The sequence below is a fragment of the Haliotis rufescens genome, unplaced genomic scaffold (assembly GCF_023055435.1).
Source record: "Haliotis rufescens isolate VD_foot unplaced genomic scaffold, xgHalRufe1.0.p SCAF_1, whole genome shotgun sequence".
In the NCBI taxonomy this organism is placed as follows: domain Eukaryota; kingdom Metazoa; phylum Mollusca; class Gastropoda; order Lepetellida; family Haliotidae; genus Haliotis; species Haliotis rufescens.
Window position 1 is genome coordinate 82,220,482 of NW_025963779.1, and position 23,937 is coordinate 82,244,418.

The 23,937-nt window shown below is 43.1% G+C and overlaps 1 protein-coding gene across 1 annotated transcript in view; it reads right to left on the reverse strand.

The window, feature by feature from the left end:
* Positions 1-23,937, reverse strand: part of LOC124136901 (probable E3 ubiquitin-protein ligase HERC1) — a 74,555-nt gene that overhangs the window by 16,158 nt on the left and 34,460 nt on the right. The window contains exons 35-62 of the mRNA XM_046502944.2: positions 19,119-19,358; positions 18,683-18,766; positions 17,874-18,114; positions 17,129-17,250; positions 16,641-16,804; positions 14,805-15,820; positions 13,949-14,120; positions 13,250-13,458; positions 12,789-12,948; positions 12,341-12,495; positions 12,048-12,208; positions 10,533-10,635; positions 9,864-10,091; positions 9,563-9,751; positions 9,201-9,375; positions 8,434-8,656; positions 7,615-7,798; positions 6,769-7,063; positions 6,107-6,309; positions 5,573-5,776; positions 4,982-5,106; positions 4,538-4,740; positions 3,408-3,516; positions 2,484-2,666; positions 1,662-1,760; positions 1,328-1,501; positions 919-1,054; positions 89-237 (exon numbers count right to left, since the gene is read on the reverse strand). Of these exons, the coding sequence (XP_046358900.2) occupies positions 89-237; positions 919-1,054; positions 1,328-1,501; positions 1,662-1,760; positions 2,484-2,666; positions 3,408-3,516; positions 4,538-4,740; positions 4,982-5,106; positions 5,573-5,776; positions 6,107-6,309; positions 6,769-7,063; positions 7,615-7,798; positions 8,434-8,656; positions 9,201-9,375; positions 9,563-9,751; positions 9,864-10,091; positions 10,533-10,635; positions 12,048-12,208; positions 12,341-12,495; positions 12,789-12,948; positions 13,250-13,458; positions 13,949-14,120; positions 14,805-15,820; positions 16,641-16,804; positions 17,129-17,250; positions 17,874-18,114; positions 18,683-18,766; positions 19,119-19,358 (5,706 nt within the window). The remainder of the gene's footprint in view (positions 1-88; positions 238-918; positions 1,055-1,327; positions 1,502-1,661; positions 1,761-2,483; positions 2,667-3,407; positions 3,517-4,537; positions 4,741-4,981; positions 5,107-5,572; positions 5,777-6,106; positions 6,310-6,768; positions 7,064-7,614; positions 7,799-8,433; positions 8,657-9,200; positions 9,376-9,562; positions 9,752-9,863; positions 10,092-10,532; positions 10,636-12,047; positions 12,209-12,340; positions 12,496-12,788; positions 12,949-13,249; positions 13,459-13,948; positions 14,121-14,804; positions 15,821-16,640; positions 16,805-17,128; positions 17,251-17,873; positions 18,115-18,682; positions 18,767-19,118; positions 19,359-23,937) is intronic.

Genomic DNA, 23,937 nt, shown 5'->3' on the forward strand with positions numbered 1-23,937 from the left:
ATCTCAAGTGACCAGAACATTACAGAGGTTACACCATGATAGACCATGTGTAGATGAAATGTGGCTGCACTATTAAAACAGTACTCACATAACCAAGACAATATGAGTCTTCAGTGTCTCTTTTAAGTATTTTGAAGGTTTCCGGGATTGGCTTCCTGCTAGCAAGGGCAGCTGATGTTTTGAGGGTGGTGGAATACGTGAGAAGCCATTGCCATTCTGACACTAGGTTGTTGTGGGCTGTGGAACACAAGTTAGAAACACTGGTAACAGGAAACAATAGACACAACTTGTGGACGAGGCAAATAGACAGGAATAATGTTAACCTAATAATTAGGCTTAATATCCAATATAAGAACAATTAAAGACACATCTGCATCAATTATACATTCAATCAATGCCTTATTGAGTGAATGGTCATTTTAAGCTGTTTTCAGCAATGTCACAGGAATGTCATGGTAGGGGACCCAAGAACTGGCTTCACATATTGTACCAATGTGAGGAATTGAATCTTAATCTTCAGCATGACTAGTGAATGGTGTAACCGCTAGCCTACAAATTCTTTATTGAATACAAGAGCAGTCAGTATCTCCTCTAGCACACTGCTCAAACCCAAAGACATATTGCCTCTTCTTAGGAGACCAAAAGCCATTATCAGAGAGATTCTCAGATTCAAACTAACAACCAGCATATTCTCAAAGCAAAGGACACAACATGAGGCACAAATGACCATTACCAAAAATGGATCGGCAAAGGACATACCCATCTTGTCAGTGATTTTGGGATGAGGAAATTAAAGTTGTACAGTGCATCTTGGCCTCAAAGGGTGGTTTGGACGATGAATGTGCATGATATTTGCAAAAATGTCGTGTGTTCTTGGGACCCAGATCATGCAGCTGTTTTCTCCCAAGTTATTCCTACCTGTTTCCTGTGTGTAGTGATGTAGTGGCTGTGGGGAGAAGCACAGAGCCTTGTCGAGGGACAGCCCGACAGAGAGGGAGGCAAGACACTGGAGGTACAGGCTGTGGATGAGCTGGTCGCCGGACAGGATCACAGGCTGAAACACATACGTCATACTGACTCCCCCCACTTCTAGGCAATATGGTTCCAAACTGCAGCAGTAACATGACTGAGACAACAAGAACAGATGCACACACTGTACACACACCCAGGAAATGTACCCCATTTTCTCGTGTGACAAACTGGGATTAACTACTGGCCTACATCACAAATCAAAAGAACGTTAACATATACAACAGCTCATGAAGTGAACTCATACAAAATTGCAACATCTTTTTCAACTTAATTTTTTGAGTTCAATGCATACTACCTTTTCATGGAGGTACTGTTCCTGAAGCATGCTTGGTAGTCTTTGGAGCATTCCACGGAAACACGGTGCCTGGTGCAACCCTGTGATGCCTCGCAGTTTGAGAGCGCGACGAGCCACACCGACGACACGATTCTTCGTGAACAACTCTGGGGTATAGTGGATGTTACTTATATCCTGATAAAGAGATGCAATAAACCGATTAATCCCGCAGCTGATACACACATGACAACATCCTAGTGGTACATTACAGTGTGATATTGACTGCTACCTGGTAATCATTACCGTAACTGTTGACTACTACGAATCTCATAGAGAGTCTATGAATGTGTCTGACCTTGGACCTGCTGAAGCACACAGCAAGACTGCGATCAGCAACCCATGAGATACTCTTCACCATACCACTGCCTGTCTGAGTCTGCAGCAAGCAGCCATCCTACAATACAAACGTCCAATATCAAAGTGGATCACTTCTTTAACAAATTAGGAAACTAGGGATGGGACGAGTCCAAATTCATTTGCCGGGTACCCAACCCCTAGTATTACCTGACCCTTACCGGGTACTCGCTGTAGGTCTCAATTTGGGTACAAAATGTCTGATTGAGAATTGTTTTACCAGAGCCCTTGCAAAAACTACTTAGATACATGCATAAAACGTTCTGATCAGGTATACAATGAAGTTGACAGAAGCTTTATCTTACCTCAAACATATAAAGGTGAGAAGGAATGAGTGTATAATCAGAAAGAAATGTGAATATTTAGCTTGTAGTGTAACCATGGAGTTTGATTGTGTTTGTCATATAAACAATATATCACGTGACTAACCACGGGTCTGGGTAGTCCTGTGGGTACCCGGGTACTACTCAGGACCCACCCGGAGTTACCTGCCCCTGCTCTAGAGGAAACTATATCAAACAAATCAAACAATCACACAGATCCCTGTGACAAAAAGGGAACATAGTTAGTTAAATATAGTATCAGAAAAACTGACTTGTGTTTTTTGTTTGAACTTGCCCCAAAAATAACACTTTGGCAAACTATCAAAAACTCTAATGACCTTACACATACATTTGGCATGGTAGATTGGTTCAGGCAAGTGGCCTATTGACTAATATTCATTTGTAGTATATGAAACATTACTACCGTGAAAGCAAACTACCTGAAGAGACCAAATGTTCACCCATCCCTTGCCACAACCACTGGCTATCATGAGACCATTGGAGCTGAAAGTGATGGCGGTGACCCCTGTGAGGTGCCCCATCAGCACCTGGCAGGGCTTCAAGGGGGCATGAGGCTGTGTGTCCTGGCTCTCCTCTCTGCTGTCGCTTGAACTGGAGGAAAACTGAAACACAGGAATATCAGAAATTCACATTATTTCGTGAAAAAAATATTGGAAGCTAATTGCTACTCTTTTGGGCCCAGCACCAATGGTCCAAGCTTTAGTTGCCATCATTCTGGTTGTGAGGTAATAGGTTGTGTTGGTTTGGCTATTATAACTGGGTTGTGAAAAATCAACAGTATCACAATATAGTAATACAAATCTACCACAACACAAACACGCAAACTCTTGATGCTTGTCTCTTCTACTTATCGGTAACAAGAAGGACAGATTGAAACAAAAGAAACTGATGTCAGCTGAATATTGTATGAATGTGTACACCAAAAACATGTCCTATCATTAAAATTAGTGGCCTGTGAAGATCCAGGGTAGAATAGGTCTTCAGCAACCTAAGCTTGCTTTAAAAGGCGACTATGCTTGTTGTAAGAGGCAACTAACGGGATCGGGTGGTCAGGCTCGCTGACTTGGTTGATGCATGTCATCGTATCCAAATTGCGTGGATCGATGCTCATGTTGTCAATCGCTGGATTGTCTGGTCCAGACTTGATTACTTACAGACCGCCATCATATAGCTGGAATATTGTTGAGTGCGGCTTTAAACAACAAACAAACATTAAAATTAGTTTATTGTTCCAAAGTAGTTTTATGACATTAGCTACTGCGCCAGGTCTTCAGGTATAGGTAACACACGAAGTTCATATGAAACGAACCCAAGTAAAGATACAACTTCAAAGCATCCAATACCTCATGTCTGTCTGTTGAGTGATGTTTGACAGCGAAGGGCGAGATGTGGACCTCCACGTTGGACGGCTGGGGGATTTCCCACAGATAGACACCTCCATCCTCACACCCACTAGCATAACAACACAACAGAATAAATCAATGGCGGTCTCAACATGAAATTTACCATTCAGGTTTCACAATGTACATTGTGAAAGTGATATATGTTACAATATGTAACTTGTGTGCATGTAAAAATATTAGTATGAGATTTATTATTCTGTTTTTGCTACAAATTTATATGTATAATAAAGAAGTTGATATCCATAATAATACTCCTTGTCATGTTAACACCCAACTTCTAAATGCCTTTGTAATTGGCACCCAATGACAGCAGAACAATATAGATTTATGTCAAAGGTTAGATGTTTACTGCAGCAGTTTTATAACTACTCATCCAACATTACATTTATCCCAACAAAAAAATAGAAGAAAAAATAAATGGTCTTGATGCACGATGTTGGAGTTGACTAAACCTTACCAGATACAATGTACTTGAGAGCAACGACTGACGATTCGCTACCCAGGGCAAGCTTATATACCTGACACGTGGACCATGTGACAAGGAAAATGGACACAGTCAATGATCATGTTCCTTACATCTCGGCCTTCCATTATGGCTTCCACCTAGTCGAGCATGCAAGGAGCGTGACATTGTCACATCTTCCCAGTCACTGCGCCCGCATGGGCATAGGCTTCTACAATATATGACCATAAAGGTAGGTTCTACATCAGCCGCCCCTACAAACTCCCCTTACCATAACCCACCCAAACTGTGTTTATAAATACATGTATATCAATTTACCAAACAAATCCTGAGTCGACCACACCTATAAAGACTCTTCTGTTTGAAAAAGACATTTTGATATATCAAAAGTTTATGACATTCATTCCTTGTTACCAGAGATTTATCACAAATATAGTTTGTACACTGCCTTTCAGATGATTACTATTCTAAACGCCCATGTCAATACAAACGAACATGATTTGTGAATATGGAAACATGTTAATCCTGACAATTTCATTGGATACTGTCAATGCTAAATGACACCTGACTATACTAATGCTGTCAGGCTCAGTATGCAAGCCCTCACCCTGCTATAAGCAGCCTCTTGTTGTCCCCGATCCCCAGGGTAGAGCACCACTCTATGGAGCACAGAGAGGAGGGGTGGGTCAGACTCCACATACAGGTGAGCCCTTCACCACTTGTCTTCCACACCTTCAAGTTACGTTCACTCAAAGCACATGTTGCCAGCACATGACCTGTAGGGTCCCACTTCATCACAAGCACAGAATTCTGAAAGAAACATCATTCAGTCCAAGTAGTTGTCTTCATTGATTATTCAGAATGTTTTCTAAACATCAAAACTAATGCATTAACCATGTTAATCCTGCCTTCTTGGTGGTTCTGTTAGGAATTACTTCACCAATAAACAACTGTTTTGCCCAGGATGAGGACTTCGCGCATTAAGTCTCTCACAAGAGGTTGCCTTCATTTCACTATATGGTACATTTTGCCTAACTAAACAAAGGAGTACCTGATGTGCTTCAGTATTGAGTGGCTGTTCAAATTCGGCCTGACTACATAAAGACACCATTCCATCACTGTAGCCCACAGCAAACCTCCGATCTTCATTGAACCATGCTATTTGAGTCACGGATACTGAAACATACACATTTTCAGAGCACAATCACGATGTTACTCTCTTAATGACTTCCATCAAATGTAATATTTGTCATTTAACGCGGCACACTGTATATGGCAGTGACTTGTAAATAATCAAGTCTTGACCTGACAATCCAATGATTGATATTGAGAGCAACAATCCACACTGTTGGGGTACAATGACATGCAATCAACCAAGTCACAGAGTCTGACCACCCAACCCATTTGTCTGACTCTTATGACCAGGCATGGATTGCCGGGCACCAATTCTAACCTGAATCCCCAAAGGGTTCAAATGTAACAGATCAAATATAAATAAGTTTTAAAATTTGTCTTTTACATCAAATGAAAAAGAGAGGACTGCATCTTTGACACTCATTTACTAATAAACTTTGTCCACCGCTTGGCATGGTTTCTAGGATCATAACACCTCCAGTGACTACTCATGTACAAGGCTGCATACCATTTCTCCTATAGCAGTGTTCCAGCTCCTGTCTACGGTAGCTTGAGCTGTCCAGGGTCTGTATGCTGGCCAGCGACCCATCTAGTCGTCCCACCAACAAAACATCAGTGGATAGCCCCAGCTGGCCATCGAACATCCCTTTAGACAATGGCCAGGTGAGGGCCGTCACCCAGTGAGGCTGGATGTCCAGGTAACCTTTCCCACCTTCATAGTGATAGAAATCATACCATATTACACAAACATAAAACACAAAACTGTACAAATGTCAAAATTATTTGACAAAAAGTCAAAATCTTGCAAGGTGTAGGGACATAATAACCATATTTGCCATAATATGAGCCCCGTTTTTATAAATTCCCCCACCCCAAACTTCTAGAATAAATGCAAATTTTTAAAAGCACCTGTGCTTAGGCTAAACTCTTACATGACATTTCATATAATTTCTTATGTAACAGTGATGTGTCTGTGCCTGCAGAAGGAAGCAAGTTCCATTTCATCTGTAAAAATAATTTAGTCTGATGTCATGACCCTCACCTCCAATGATCCAGATATTGATCATGTTGTCCATACATGCTGCAATCATTTTCCCCGAGCTGCTCCAGCACACATTAGACAAGGGGCTGTTGTCCAGGTCCACTACCGACACATCCTCCCCTTGGTTGAAGATGCAGGTTTGCTGCAGGAACTGATGGGTCTTGTTGGGCAGACTCCACACCCGCACCGTGCCATCATATGCACTGTTAGAACACACAACAGCTGATGGTTCAGTCTATGTATCACCAATATGAATGTTGACATCAAATACTATCATTGAGGTAAATTGATATGTAAGTTCTAAGGACACAAAAGATGTATTTAACATCTGTCACCCTTGATGCTATATTATCACAAACTCAACATTTAAACAAGCATTGTGATCTTGGTGAGTGAACATTGTTTAACTGAAGTCAGCAGCATTCCAGGTCAGTCAAACCAATGGTTAATCATGTGAGCAAGGATCCATGCTGTTGGAATACACAGACACACTATCAAGCAGGTCACACATATAACCACCTAATCCTATTTTAGTTAGCTCCTACACCATGCATGGGGCACTGGGGACCTAGTTGCTCCTGAATTTACTCAATGTCAGTTTTACATGTTTATGGCAAGATCAATAGACCAAAAAAACACAATATTTCTTGAGTCACACATACCCTGAAGCAAGCAGTGTTTTCTTGGAGTTCCAGGAACATCCTGACAGTCTGTTCTGATGTGCCTCAAGTTTGGACACAGGGCAGGATGGCAGGTCTCCCACCAGATCCACTTGGTTCTCTGACATGTAGGGGATGCTCTGGCCCTGAGCAGACAGGGCCTGTACAAGCTGGTAGGCAGACCACTGACGATGGTGGGAGGGCATTCGTGCAGAGATTACACATGCCGAGAGTGCATTGATCAGTTGGAGTGGGGAGAACTTAGTCTCCTCTGAAGATGCACTCTCACTGGGGGTGTCTGGAGAGAAAAAGGTAACTAGCATATGCTATGCTGACTCAAGGGTATCCATAATTTGTAAAGAAGGTCCTTGGAGTTGAATGAAAGGGAGATAACTGAAGTGTCCTATAAAACTGCTGTTGCTGGATATGTTGCTCCAATGCTACTTGGAGATAATTATTTTAACTGATACATATCTTTTTCCATTTGTTTGTTGTTTTAACACCGCACTCAGCAATATTCAAGCTTCATGATGGTGGTCTGTAAATAATCAAGTCTGGACCAGACAATCCGGTGATTGATATCATGAGCATCGACCAACGCAAATGGGATACAACGACATGCATCAACAAAGTTAGTAAGCCTGACCACCCGATACTGTTAGTCACCTTTTCTGACAAGCATGGGTTGATGAAGACCTATTCTAACCCAGATCTTCATGGATCTACACAAATCTGATAACTAAGACTGCATGTACCACTGCCGACCAAGGCACTGCGAGCGGATAATGTGTGAGCATCTTTATTTATGCCTGCTCTAAATTTATGAAACAACACAATGTGCTACACTACCTTTGTCAAGAGAGAGTTGGGCTTGGATAAGCTTCTGACTCCATCCCTTCTGAGCTAGCAGGGACACAAGAGCCTGGGTAACTGCAAATGTTGGCGAGTCTGGCAGTTTGTGAGGCGAGTGTCTGGAGCTGGTGGTATCCTCCATGCTACTTGTACTGAGACCCATGGCTGCCAGCATCAACTCCTGTCACAGGCAGACTTCACTAATGTACTACTGCACATGGTGCTACATATACTGCAGTGTTTAGTAGAAATGTAAACAAGACCTTTGTGACGCAGTTGTTTATTTGATATTTTGATAAATGATAAAATCAGTTGATGCGTTCTTATAATGAAGAAAATCACATTCTTATATATACTACTCAAAAGAAGTTAAGGATCACTTGATTCTTTCATATTACAATAGTTAATCTCTCATGCCATGACAGATTAACATTACCAATATGAAAGAATCGGGTGATCCTTAACTTCTTTTGAGTAGTATATAACAAACATTATTTAGAATTACAATGTATAGTGGGGAGATATCATGTAATACTGTGTTTCGGATTCCTCGCCTACCATATTTTCAACACCAATTATAAACTGAACCCAACAAGAGATATACAGCAAATGTTAACAAAAAACAAAAAACAAAAAACAAATACAACAACAGAGTTAGGTCCCTCAGAAGCCATGTCTTCTCTCCTGAGCTCAACATAAATGTGCCAATAACTTGGTGTTCCTTGTTTTTAATTTCTGACCAACAGCCATGCTTGAAGTTTTAAAGCTCAATGAAATTGATGCTCCTGTATTTGAGCCCCATGTGGCTGCACGTACCTGTGTACAGAGAGAGATGAGCTGCTGGAGTGAGACCGGACTCTCCTGGACGAGAGCCCCGATGGCGGTGGTGAGATAGCGCAGGTACTCGGACTGGTCCCGCTGCTGGGTGTGGGACATCTCTATCTTCCCTGCAGCACACAGGGACATCAGTCGCACAATCTGCATGATGTCAGCCAGGCCAATGTGATCCAGTGCTGCTGAAAGGCAACATGAGCTGCCACTGAAAATAAATAAGAAGTAAATATGTTAGTGTCTTTTCAAAATTGATGTTTACAGTTTGTTTCTCAAATTCAGTAATGATATATAACTACTCTTTAATAAATATTCATCTCAATGTATGTTGTTGTTCAACTATCTTTTTATCCTATTAGAGCTTTGGGTTCATTCCTAAAACAACATTCAGCTGTAAAAAAATCAGAAATATATATCCAATAGACTGCCCTTTTATCCCACAAATGGTGCTTGACCATGACCATGGTTTGAATCAGCAACACCTGTGTGGCTGCAGTGGTCCTCCTCAGGGCCAACACTTAAACCACTAGGCCAACCAACCACCCCCTGATAGAAGAGAACATGACAGAACATACCTCTGTGCCAGCAGGGTGAGGACCTTCATCACCATGGTTCGAGCCAGCAACACCTGTGTGGCTGCAGTGGTTCTCCTCAGGGCCAACACTTAAACCACTAGGCCACCCTACCACCCCCTGATAGAAGACAACAGAACATACCTCTGTGACAGAACATACCTCTGTGACAGAACATACCTCTGTGCCAGCAGGGTGAGGACCTTCATCACCATGGTTCGAGCCAGCAACACCTGTGTGGCTGCAGTGGTTCTCCTCAGGGCCAACAGACGATCGGCACTGCTCTGAAGACATGTGGCCTGCTCACCGAGAGATTTCTGTTTGGGATCAAGCTTACTGGATTTGTAGAAGCTACCTACAAATACACAAAACACCCAAATGCATAATAACATAATACCAAATCATCTGGAAATACCTTTTTTGACATGATAACTTATTGCGTTCAGGTAATTATATGTTGAAAACTTTGCAAATTATTTCTTCATAAAATATTAAATATATCTACATAAGCAAATGTGAGGTATTAGTAAGAAAAAACTCACTGAGAGACTCTGTTGTGACTTCTGAAGTACTGTTAGTAACAGATTTTGCCCCAAGAGGATCAGGATCAAGGAATCGGACAGGTTCCGGAATAGACTTGCGATCACTCAAGCCAAGACGAGGTAGCAGCTTCTGATAGCTGTCAGCACTGATGTTGATACCACTGTCCTCAGATAGAAATGCAAGTTCATCTAAACAGAAACAAAAAGAGTACAGCATAAATTCTATCCTTGGAAACATCAGCTACAGATTTGTCAAGTAATAATTTTATTAATATTATTGCAAGTAACCGTGGCATATTACCATCAAGTCCTCCATCTGTGGCTCCCAGTAGATCCGGTGCTGACTTGTCAGTGGTGCCCTCTGTCACTGACTCGGGAACTACACTGGTGCTGTGCTTCCTCTGCAGCAGGTAGCGGTCTCGACAGTCTCGGCACAGCAGGTAGTGGGGATGCCCCGACCCACAGATACCCCCATAGCCAACCTGCTCATACCGCCCGGTACCATCGTAGCCATGGCCTCGGCTGATTCCTGGAGTAGGGATCATCAGAGTGCATCTAATGTTGGCATTGATATTAAGAACATGTTGGAAGTAACCTGCAACCAGTACCAGCCCTATAGTCACAACTAAATTTCATAACGGTTAAGGACTATTTGGAATTTCATCACAATATGGCTGCAATACTACAGATGGGATAGATAAATAAAATCCTAACTTACTCACACAAGTATAAATTACTACAATTTGGAAAAGTTTCCATATTTATCATAACTACCAGTGACAAAAACAAGTTGTTTCTACAGCTGGTAACTCTAAAACTAAACAAAAAACTTTTAAAATATATGAAGCACACTCAATATTAAGGTTCTATTTCAAGTAAAACTACAACTTGAGCTGCTTAAATCCGCCCCATATATGAATTTTGGGTAATAGTTGAGTGGGGACTGACTAGACAGCGTTATGTTCCTTACTTCCACATCCAGGGTGACAGAGTCTGAGGTGACGAGACATGACACCAGTCTCTTGATTACACAGTTCACAAGTCAGCGTTCTCCCCGGCTCAGTGTCGCGCCTCTGGAAACAAAGTATTCAAAGAACATAGATGTATGAATACCATCTCTCAGACTAGATCTGTAGCCAATGAACCATAAACCAGCATACACACAAATCATTCATATTCTACAATGACTTAAAGGGACAGTACATATACAGGTCTATGTGTTTCTAAATCATTCCAGCCTTGAACCTCTGTCACATCGTTACATCTTACGCAGTTTATTCATGTGTTGTTCATCTGTTTCATTTTGGACGAGTCTACACATTCAGTTAGACATAACTCTCATTAAGAAATATCCCAAAACATGGAAAACATTTGCATATTTATCCTCCATGTGCTGTCATCAAAGCCTTATGGAGGGCTAGCAGTACGGTCACTTTGATGTGTAAAGCTATATTGTCATGCACCTCGCTGTCGTAGTTGCAGTAGTTTGTCTGTATAATAATGCAAAACTATATGTAAAGCGCACCTAAAGTTGCATTCTGTTCTTATATTTTAATACTTTAGGGCATGCTTAATAAAAAATGCTTGACCAAAATTATATTTGAAAAACAAAAATAGCGTAAAACAGATGATAAAAAGTGACAGTCAAAAGAGTGCTCCAAACGAAAAATTCTGCCACTGAGGGAATTCTCCTTACTGGTGTTTGACATACTGCACAAATTCAATGATCATGTCACCTTAAGGCAATGCCAGCAAATAGGTTTGTTTCTAAAGCCGGTTACGGAGTATGTGATTTCAGCACTTTCACAAGGACATTTAAACATTCGAATATATTGAGAATGTTTCTCACTCAGAAATTGACTAAATGTATCAAGGAAAATTGATATTTGCAACAAAATCACAAATAATTTTTCTCACTTTACTTGCGCTTCAAGAACACCTGATTCTGAGTTGTCAATCTGAGGTTTCAACTAGCAATAACATACTTCTGATCAAAAACACATTTTTTCAAAGAACAGAAAATCTAATATTTTACGTAGATTGCTTCTCTTTTAATCAGGAATGATAGGCAGGAACACATACTGATAAATGAGTAATATAGGTTTGAAAATGCTCACTTGTAGTTTCTCAAACACTTGTAGGTGTCAATTGTACAGATGTTTGAAAAATTAAAAATCAGAATGCTGGATCTGATTCCAAACTGAATAGGGATCTGCAAACCTGCATGTACCTTCTCATTCTTTACCACTGTGTCATGGCAGGGAGCTGCTAATTTGGGATAAACATAAAGTTCCTAAATTAATAGAAACACAACTGTTTCCATACATGTTACTCCAGCTACATGGCGTGATGCTCATGCTGTCAAACACTAGTTTGACTGTCACACATTTGAATATTTGCAAGCTGGGAATAGCTGGAATGTTTCTAACAGTGGATTAATACAACATTTACCCACTGACTCTGCAAGTCTACCAACATGGCTCACCTCCGACACATCTCTGCTGGGGTCCAGTGTAAACACATCCTCCAACCCTTCTTCATTGTACATCTCATCCTGCAAGTCAAAGTCATCAAAAGGGTCGTACAGGGGGCGTGCTTCTCCAACCTCATGACGTCTTTCTGGTCTCTCATCACGCCGTTCACGACCTGGAAAAAGTCATTGCATAAAAAACCTGTGTTTGTTTAATATGAAAAACATCTTCAGCCTTTAAAAACATTCCTAGGTACAAAATGACAATAACGCTTGTGATCATGATATTGGTAATGTCATTTAGTTACCAGCTGTGAGGAAGCTCCTGATATCAATGTGTCGACTACGAGTGAGGCGCCGAGGTCTCCGACTGATTCTTGGCTGTGGCAACTCAAACTGCTCATCTGATGATTCATCACTGAGGAAGCCATCCTGGAAGGATGACGTGTCTGCACTGATATCCCTGAAAGGACAAATCAAAGTGATAACACACAATAACAGGCACAGCAATAACAGACATGAAGACTTGACTCAGTCTTATGAGCATATGGAGAGTCGGATGTCTTCCAAAGTCAAGTCAAGAACTGGCATATTATGTAAGTCATGAGCATTGCCCCAAATATAGGTGACAATGACATCAATTACATACAGTGTACCACTGATGCATGGCTACAAAGGGGCTGGTCAACCAAGCCAAACATTTTGTGTTCTAATGATGCCATTACACTCTATAAATTCAATTGTTGGTGTCCTCACCTTGTTGAGTCTGCCACCAAGTCTGTATCATCTGACAAAGATGTGGCGGAGGGTCTTAGTGTATCTCTACTACTGATAGCGGTCAGCTCGGATGGGTTTTCCAGCATCCATGTAGCCAGACTGTTGATGGATCTTGCAGTCACTTCTCTACCACTGATGCCTGGATGTAACATATTGACAGTAATGTCAGGGTAACAAGGGTTAAACATACATCCTCTGCATAACACTACAGAGAGATCTTGAGCATGTTTACTGACTTGTAAAATTTAGCTTCCCATGAACACTTTGGAAAGTGGGCAGTATCAAAATCCATAGTTGACTTCAATTGCCTCAATTAAATCCAAGAAAATTTATCGATTTGGTCACATTAAATAAATTGATGTTATCCTTTGCATGGTATTGTCATTTCTATTTCTAAAGGTTATTGAAGGCTTAACATGTAGTTTGTTAATGTCACACACCAGTTGCTGCGAGAGCCTGCTTGATATGTGCCAGGGTGAAGCCCATCTCCATGAGGTGTGTCACTATGGCAGGTGGGGGCGGTGACGGAGAGCGAGATCGTATGGGAGGGGGAGGGGGATTCCGGCGGGGCTGTAGAGGCACCCCTAGTGATATGCGTGGCCGCAGTGCATGGAACATCCTTCTCGTGAATCCAACCATGTCCTCAGCACTGCAATGATGAAAATATGGTACACATCGGAGATGAAGAAGTGGAATCTTTGGCAAAACATGCCACACCATAGACATGAAAAAAGAGAAGAAGTAAAGTGGTTCTCACAGCTCAAGCATATTACTCTAAAACATTGGACACACATGCTCAAGTACCATTTGAAAAAGTGTTGGACTTTTAGATAAACATTTTAATTTATTGTCAAAACTCTTTAATGAATGCTTACCACAGTGTTTTATTGATAAATGTGAATGTCTTGAAAACCAAATACTTTGTTTACCCTAATCAAGCACAAAAATTAAGTACCCAATGTTTACAAAAATCATAGATGAAGGAGCACCAATCAAATTGAAGTTGGTTGCGTTGATCGATGTTCATGACATCAATCACTGGATTGTCTGGTCCAGGCTTGATTATTTACAGACCACTGTCATATAGCTGGAATATTGCTGAGTGGGGCGTAAAACAACAAACAGACTACCAAACCTACCTTGAACTTGTCCTCATGTATTGGAGGATGGAGGTTTGTTGTGAAGAGGTTTGAGGCTTGTTGGCCTCCCCGACTGCTGGAGAGTTGGTGCTGTCTGTAGATTGAGCTGTATGGGTTGGAGTACTGTGTTCTGGCTTCACGCCTTCACTCACCAGTCTCTCCTCCAGCTTGTCTGACAGGTGAACAATCAAACATTGATAGGATGTTGTTGCTCCAACATCTTGATATTCAATCTAATCTACACTTAAACCCGGTTGTGATAGATATGACATGATGATTGCACAAACATAACACAGATTTGGGATGTTATGGTTTGAAAAAACATGAACAGATTCTTTTCTTACTGAAACCATTTTGTATCTGACTAACAGATTTTCATGACCCAAGGCAGTTAATGATGAAATACATGTTCCAATATATTTGACATCGAGATTGACAATAACATAGCAGATAACGTGATTTACATCATTGAAATAGACTGTTGCCAATTGTGGATTCAGTGTCTTTTTTATAACCATTTCATAGTGAATACAACAGATTGTAACAACATTAATCATGTTAATAGTTTCAGAAACATACCTGCAAATGATTATTAATTAAATTAAACTGGGATAACAAATACCAGTGTATAACACCCCCCTCCCCCCGACATCCCCCAACCCCTAGTCAGTTATGACTCAGCTATATCTCTTCAACCCGAAAAGAACCGAGTTTGTGTGAGACAGAGTATGAACAACATCCCATGCCTTTGGGGCACAATAAGCCAAGTCACCAAGCCTACCTACATGATCCTATTTACTTGCCTCTTATAACAAGCAATAGATGGCTGGGGCCTCCTTTAACCCACAAGACATACCTTCATATTCCTGTAGGCCCAGTTTCTCATCTGCCTGAACTGTAACCATGGATTTATGTAACACACTCAGAGTCCGCTCCAGCTCACTGAGAGACACAACCCTGCGGAATGGAGATGGCATTGTTGCTCTCTGCACCATCAGCTTCAAAATACTTCTAAGAACACTCTTCAGTTTTTCATCCCTCTGTGGAATGATACCCTCCAGTAATCCCTTAGTGCCATCTAATCTGACCTTCTCTTTCGGGACCAGTAACATCTCGGTGAACTTATTGTTGCAGATAATCACAGAAAGAGCCTTCAGAGCTGACAGCTGTATTGCAGCGTACTTCACAGATCTCAGTTCCTTTTCATCTGTTGAATATTTGAGGGTACTCGAGTCACTGACAGTCATATTTGAACACTGTGTGGTTGTCATAACATCAGGTGGTTCTGTGTCCTCATCTGCCTGGCTTGCAGCATTGTTCATTACATCTGCATCCTCCTCCCTCTGTGTTCCTCCAGGATCAGATTGAGGGACAGAATCCGTAGCGTTCTCCTCCGGTCTGGCAACAGTATCACTCTCAGCCTCAAACCACTGATCTCCTGAACTATCTGTAACCTCAGCAATGTCTTCTGAGGAGTCTCGAACCCCCGGTGGAGGCTCCACACTCTGAACATTGTCCCCTCTAGGTGCAGGCTCTTCATCAGATTCAGTAGAGGCCTTCTTGTCAGCATTGTGATCAAAGCCCACAGTTTTGGCTTCTTCCTCATCCAGGATGCGTGCTATGTCTGCATCTAGTTCCTTCATGAGGGCATCTTCATGTTCCTTCTCCTCGGTGTCAGGGGCTGGCTTGTCTTTGTCTTTGTCCACAATGTTCGGTGTGGTTGGGGTAACAGCAACCTCTGATGGGGCTTTCTCGGTCAGCAGGAAGGTCATCTCCATTATTGCTTCCAGGTGGTGGGCTCCAATACCACTGAATTTGGTTATAGCAAATGGGATGCTTTCTACAGCTTCCAGGTTGCTTAGAGATGTGTCACTGTAATGATGCAATAAATAGTAATAAATACAACTTTCTCCACAAATAGCCTATAATTGTAATGACAATAAAGATATACAAAATATCTGAAATATTGGTTACACCAAGTTTTCACCATTTCAGACAAAAATAAATACCTTATCAGCACCTGTAAAAATAGATCAGATTTCAAAAGAGTGACCCATTTTGCTTTTTAATGGAGGGTCATTTGTTCTTTCTAGGGTTCAAGAACCTATGCTCCATGTAATATGAATCAATGGTTACATACTTGAAGTGGAACTATATTTAAGGAATTAATGTATCATACATTACAGGATAAGACTTTTTCGTAAACAGATTCAAGGAGTAGGAAGAACAAATGCATTTCACATGAACAAACTTCTCAGCTGTTTTAGATAACAAAGATCAATTAAGAAAACATTCTACACCCAATATGCAACTCTCTACAATCGCTTGAGGCCTCTCAAATTATTAATAAGCAAAAGATTTCAAAGATCATGTCACAAGACATATGCCAAACGTGATGTTGGGTCATACACTTTTTATCCCATGATGATGACGTCAAGCTATTGTTGCAGTTGATTCTGAACCAGGAATTCACTGGACATTCTGAATGTACATTGTAGCAAGTAAAACTGATATAACTAAAAATTTATCTTAGTTCCTGCTACTGCTAAACAAAGATTTGAGGCATCCCATTTCCTTAAAGTAAAATTATATATCAACCATAACATTGTTTAAGTTGGATAAATCACTCGAATCTGTTAATTTCCGGAAGTAGAATCAGATTCTGATGATTTCTTCAATTCATTACACCTACCCAACAGTGGTGTCTCCTTCATCCCACTGCACCTTAGCTGTGACAGCTCCTTCTCTAGCCAGACCAAGCACAGTGCCCTTCTTCCCCGTGAGCCTGTGCAGGCACCGGCCTCCCACTCTCAGCCCTCGATCTGTCCCACCAATAACAACCATGCATGGCCACACCTGCAGAATTACACAGCAGCTCCTGTTATACCTGTTATCGTTAAGCAATGAGGGAGGATGTCACATAAAACGAGGGTGTGAGTGTGTCAGCAAAATATGATACAGTCCTAAGTCCAATATCCCCTCCCCGGCCAGTCCAATAATCAATTACCAGTCAGTTTACTAGTCAGTTATTGGGATTCAAAGCTACTGCCACCCAAACAATACAAGGCAAAAATACCTGTTCATCCCAATAGTGTACTGTCAATCGTCCTCTAACTTTACTTAGAAAAGAAAGAACATCAGTCATCTACTACAACATTGTCAGTAACTGTGAAGTAGTACCTCTTGACACAACCAGTCCAGGTTTCCCTCATGCATGAACTCCGAGACCTGGTCTGATGCCAGCATGTGATGTGGGTGGACTTTCTCCTGTACACAATCTGGAAACTCGAGGGATTCAGCTCCTATTGGAAGTTTAAGACACTGAGGTAAATTTGAAATCCTATAAACACTGATAACAACTACACCTGCAAGAAATGTGATGAAATACTATTGGGAATAATACATATATATTAAAGAGTGTAACACTAATCAATGATATTATTACCACCAATAAATGCTCAAAGAGTATGTGACAAAGACTTAAGCAATTATATTGAGTGAGTGAGATTGGTTTTACCCCGCTTTTAGCAATATTCCAGCAATATCACGGTGGGGTACACCATAAATGGGCTTCACGCATTGTACCCATGTCAGGATTGGAACCTGGGTCTTTGGCATGATGAGCGAACGCTTTAACCACTAGGCTACACGACCGCCCCACAATTATATTGAGCTGATGACAGAGCTCTGATTTGCAAATATGCGAAGTAATGCTCTTCTACAATGTAAAGTACACACCTGAGTGGTGAGATTACATGAGAGTAATCAACATTAATAACCTGAACTGCAGCCCCTTGTGTTACTCATTTATGATCCCAAACATAAAATACATCAACACTTGTTGAAAAAATGTTTTAAATCAACTTTTATCGACAAGTGTTGATATATTTGTTATCTAAAAGTACTGACTGCGGCTCCAGCTTACCTGCTTGCTCCTCTGGTTGTCTTTCCCCCTCCAGTCTGTCTGTGGAAGCATTGTTATGTATCCGACCCAGCACACTGTATATCTTGTTGTTGACATGTGAGGTCCATGAGTCGACTGTGTGGAGGTGTCTAATCAGTGTGATACCTGCCTCTACCATCACACCCACAGTGGGGGCACAGTGGGGGTCCCCAGGGAGCAGATCCCTCGGGGTGCTCCGTAGCTGCATGTCTGTTATCTTCACCTATCACAGACACAGCTGACAGTGGTATACTGGACTCAAGCTTAACATTTGTTTAAATAAATAATATGTACAATGACAAGCGTGTCTTACAGAACTGATACAATTGAACAAACTTTACTTAAATTGTTGTTAGGCATCAAAAAGCTCAAAAAGACGTGAAACTTTATATAGGGACAAGAAGTAGTCCTGAAATGACATTACATAACGTCTTGACCATTAGTCTTACTTACTCACCTGAATATCAATAATATATACTACTCAAAAGAACCTAAAGAACACCCGATTCTTACACATTGCTATAGTTACCGATAATCTGTCATGGCATAAACTATAGTAATATGAAACAATTGGGTGTTCTTAACTTCTTTTGAGTAGTATGCTAACATTGATAAAAACAGCAGACCTTTCATAGTGCACCAGTGGTTAATATGCCTTCCCTTTCTGTACTAAACATCAGGTACAGGAAACAATTCAATCCTGATGGACTAATTTCTACAGTGAATGTTATGCATTAGGTTGTTCTTACATCAGACTCAATGAAAACTGAGTATATAGAAACACACATTACCTTTTCACCAGGGTTGCTGCTGTAAAATGTTACACATGGATAGAGCTCTGTAGCATCCAAGTCTTCAAAGGCTATCCTAGGGTCCTGCAAACAATGGTACACTGATTAAAACTTTGGATATTCTAAAGAGTCAATATTATACAAATAAATTGCATTCATATAATTCTGTACTCATTTGTTTGGTCATGAATAAGATTTATACCTATTTGTCAATATGTGATGTCAGGTCACACTAACAAAGGGCTTTCTACATTGTTTTATTATAATTATTATTTTTTTAGTTTGGTGGTTGGGGGAGGGGGAGGTCACAATGCAGCCATGGCAGTCATGTAGTGGGTTACTGATGCAGACAATGAAGCATATTTCACATTATCTTGAAAGGATTTGAGTGAACAGAAATAGGAATTAGACAAATCATCTAACACAAAATACTTACATCTCCATTTTTGCCAAATGCAAGTGTCCTTGCATCCATGTCCAGTATGACAGTGATGTAGTCTCCCTGGCTGAAGTTTGGTAGTGTTAGTGTCTGTTCCCCATTGTGGTAGAGGTTGCCACTGTACGCCCTGTACAGCCACATGTCTGATGTTGTACGGTGACCATGGTCCCGCACTGGCCACTTAGACACGCCCACACATGTGCCTTCATTACAGCGATTCTCTTTCACAATCAGAAACTGAAAAAAAGGAACAATGGACAAAAATACCAAATTGTCATCTCCAACAACCATATTTGTATTGTAGTCATAAAAAACAAGTACAAAACATGGAATATTTAGTCAAAACTCCCTTTTTATGGGTCAGGACATGATGTGGCATAACTCATCAAGAATTCATTCTTAGATCACTGATGCAAAATTTAGTCAGAGTAAGTATAAATGTTGAAGACTGAGTAACTTTTCTTTAAAGCTCATTTGGAATATTCCAGTTGTACCTTGATATAAATTCACAAATCACCTTAAAATGGAAGGAAAACCCAAAGTAAAGCAGGTTGAGGGGTTCACCACTTCCGTGAACCAACAAACAGAGGTGTGTTGCTGACAGACCAACTATCATAATCAGGACAAAGCTGTGACATTAGCTCACAACCAGAGGATCTTGACACATCTAGGAAGCAACTTGGCACAACAAATTGCGGCACTTGAGAAGACTAAGTCATCTGTATTCTGCAGTGCTTAACATACATACATCCTTATTGTACCAGCAAAAGTTATTGAAAAAGACACAACAAGCATGAAATACTCATATCCCCTGCCAATATGACATGTTTGCTTGTGTGCAAGGCAAGAAATATTGTACGGTTTGATCTGCTCCGGAAACGAGCATTACTGCCATTATCAGTCTAAGTCAAAGTCGTTGCCATGGAAACTTGAATAATAAATTTTCACCAGTTTTGTAGAATTTTCCTATTCGGAATATTCTATAAGTAATACGTTACCACTGTTATACCGAGGCTGTTGTCTCCCACAACTGCTGCTATAGCGAAATCTACCACAGAGATCTCAATTACCTCATGCAGCACGTGCGTAGCCACCTAGCTGCCATGTGACACCCTTCACTCTTGTCTCCTGCGAGAGCAAGTGCTCGGGGGACGGACGGGCGGGCAGCAGCCCAGTGGTAACGTATTACTTATAGAATATTCCGAATAGGAAAATTCTACAAATTACATTAAGTAATACGTTACCACTGTTATACCGAGGCTGACTACCACAGTAGGCGGTGGGGAGCACCTACAACCCGAATCCTGACTGCTAGCGTTCCTTCCGACCAGCGGAAGTAAACACCAAGGCGGAAGCACTCGATGCGCATGCACCTAGCTAGGCGTTACCCTATAGGAATACCAAAGCACTGTCAAGCGCATACCGTAAGGCTCAATCGTCATTGCCAAAACGATTGGTGACTCCAAACGGCCCCACTGGATAGGTATTTCATCGCCGCAGCGGATGAGAACACTGTATCCGCGTGAGCTTAATCTTAGATCAGGTTAAACAGTCGAAAAGAGGGAAATAAATTTCATTCAGACCGTATATCCCAGAGCAAGCCTACTTAAAGTATGCATTAGGCGCGTGACCTAATTCCAGTATTCGTAAGCATGCATCACAAGGTTGGGATACACGACAGACAATTAAAGACATAATTGTCAAAATACAAATAAGGACAAAGCACACAAAAAGCCGCCCTCACCTGTGGTGTGAGTGCGCTGGTTTGCGGGACCCCAACTCCTGTACCCACGGCAGTGGGAACATTGGAGTCGACCCAGATTGACCACCGTGCAAGGTCAGACGCCTGAGGAGTTCGGAATTGCGCTGGGCACACCCCTTAGGTGCCCGCTTGCGCCGCGATCCGCGGGCCAAGACGGTGCACACTCTCCACGACGGCATCAGCGACCCGTTTGAGGTAATGATTGGCAAAAACCGAGTCAGAACGCCAGTAACAACCTCGGAATATTCTGCGAACAGAGATATTCGAGTGTAGGGCAAATGTTGCCGCTAGCGCCCTGATCTCGTGCGGGTTTGACCCCGCTACCGGTAACCCCCGAGACCGGTACGCCAGATTGATGACAGAACGAAGCCACAACGCAATCGAGTTGCGAGTTATGTCAACCGTGCGATTAGGGTTACACGATATGAACAGACGGTCACGCCCTTGTCTACGTTCATTCGAAGCCTTAAGATAATACTTAAGGGCCCTAACCGGACACAGCGCTCTCTCCTCAGTATCAGCAGGATGTAAGATTTCTTTGAGTGATCTTACAGTGAATTCTCTCTCCGTTTGCCCGACTCTCTGATTCTTGGCGACGAAGCCCATGAGCAGGCCCAGGCGGACCGCTCCTTCGTCACCCCTATCGAATCGTACCTTGGCGACATCGAGTACATGAATTTCGGATACACGTGCCGCCGTGGCAAAGGAGAGGAGAAATGCTGTTTTCCAAGTCACATGCCGGAACGAAGCACTATGCAAGGGTTCATACGGAGCTTCCGTAAGTGATTGCAACACTAGGGAAAGATCCCAGGCCGGTACCCGAAGGCGGCCCTTCTTAAGATCGTGCTGTTTGAAACCCTTGATAATACCCCGTATCACCGGCTCTTTGGAGAGACTGGTACCCATAGCAACGTCCCGTACCGTAGCAACAGACGAGACATAGTTGGCAATGGAACCCCCGGAGAGTTTCCGGGTCTCTCGCAAGTGAGACATCAAACGAGCAATATCCTGCACAGATACCTTATCTGGCGAATGAATGTGATGTTTACAACACCACTTCGTGAAAATAACCCAACGTGCATTATACACCTGGGTAGAATCACGATGCATACTAACGTATGCCCGAGACGCCCGGCGAGAAAAAACTTTACTCCTCAGACGCTCGGTGACAACATCCACGTGTGCAGATTGAACTGCCCTGCGTTTGGATGAAGCTGACGGGTGTGAGGGTGGATCAAGAGATCCGGTCTCACAGGCAGTGGAAGTGGCGACCGCGTGACCTGGGTCAGCAAGTCGGGGTACCACGATCTGTTCGGCCACATGGGCGCGATCAGTAACATTCGACAGCGAACTCCTCGGAGCCGGCTTAGAATGTGTGGTATCAACGCTGTCGGCGGGTAAGCATAAGCGTCCAAGCCCGTCCAGTCTAACGCGAGAGCATCGTGATCGATGGCCCTCGGGTCCGGGTCTGGTGATACAAACAACGGGAGTTGATTGTTGAACCGCGTTGCGAACAGGTCGACCATTCGGACGACCCAAACGTTCGCACAGCCACTGAAACACTACTGGGTTCAGCATCCACTCTGTGGGGCTCGGATCCTGAGGCCTCGATAGAGCAACGGCCAGTACGTTCCGCACACCTGGGATGTGACGGGCGCGTATCTGGCACGGGACACTGTCCACCAGAGCGTAAAACTCGAACGTGAGATCGAGTAGCGAGTGACTGTGGGTTCCCCCCAGTTTGTTCACATAGGACACTACCGTCGTGTTGTCGGTCGCCAGCATGAGCCGGGCGTCGACGAGACGATGCTTCCAGTGATTGACTGCGTTGATCACTGCCTTGAACTCGAGACAAGTGATGTGAAGACCTAGTTCGTCTACGCACCACAGCCCCGAGCTCACCTCCCCCTTTAGATGGGCGCCCCAGCCCACTAGAGAGGCGTCTGTATACAGGGTCAACGTGGCCCGGTAGGGCCGCATAGAGACTCCTGATAAGACAATGTAAGGGACCGTCCACCACTCCAGATGCGGTCGGAGCCGATCCGGGAGGGCGACGGTCGCACTGTTCACCTCCGTTGCTAACAACTGGATTAAAAACCGTTGCAGCGGGCGGAGTTGGAGACGACCCCGTGCGGTGCAGTCCTGGGCTGATACAAGTAGCCCTAACAGCTGTTCCCAAAAGTGAACAGTCTGTTGCACCGCTAAGACTTTGGCAATCATCGCCTGAATTTTGTGCCACCGGTCTGGGGGGACAAAGAGGCGATGAACCGACCTCCGATGAACAGCAAGTTCTGAGAAGGGGTTAACTCGCTCTTGGGGAGATTGATAATCCACCCAAATTGCTCCAAGAGCTGACGTGCGAAATCGAGATGGCGTGACAGGGTGTCCGTCATTCGATTTGCTACTAGCGAGTCGTCCAGGTACGCGAAGTACCGGACACCCCTCCTGTGGAGGAACCCCACTATGGGGGTGGTTAACCGGGTGAACAGCCAGGGAGCGGACGTGTGAATCATTCTGAGTTCGGCACTGTCCTACTTGGGAACAAGAAATATCCTGGAGTAAAACCCCGGTGTTATTTCTGGTAGAGCTAACTCCCGTACTGCCCCTTCTCCACCAACCTGCCGATGGCATCGGCGAGGATGGGAAGATCGGTTTCCGAATCGAAACCTGCCAACGGGGCAACGGTGAGCGGCGGATTCGCTTTGAGATCAAGCCGATAGCCGTACCGAATCGTGTTGACCACCCACGGGTCGTCGAACACTTGTACCCAATTCTCCCAGTAAGTCTGGAGTCTGGCTCCCACTGGGGAAGGAGAGGGGGCCCTGACAGGTTGCGGCAGGCGCAACTGTCCAGGGCCAAGTGACTCGGGTTCGCCTAAGGGCCAACCGAAGTTGGCGCTGTCGGCATACGAACCCCTCCAATGAGAGTCACCTGGAGGGGCCCTTGCCGTCCGTCGACGACTTGGGCTTCCCCCAGTTCCCCGTCTTCCCGCGAAAGGGCAGCTGATTGCCCATACCGGAGCCCTCAGGGCGGGGCTACTTCCCAGAGGAAGAA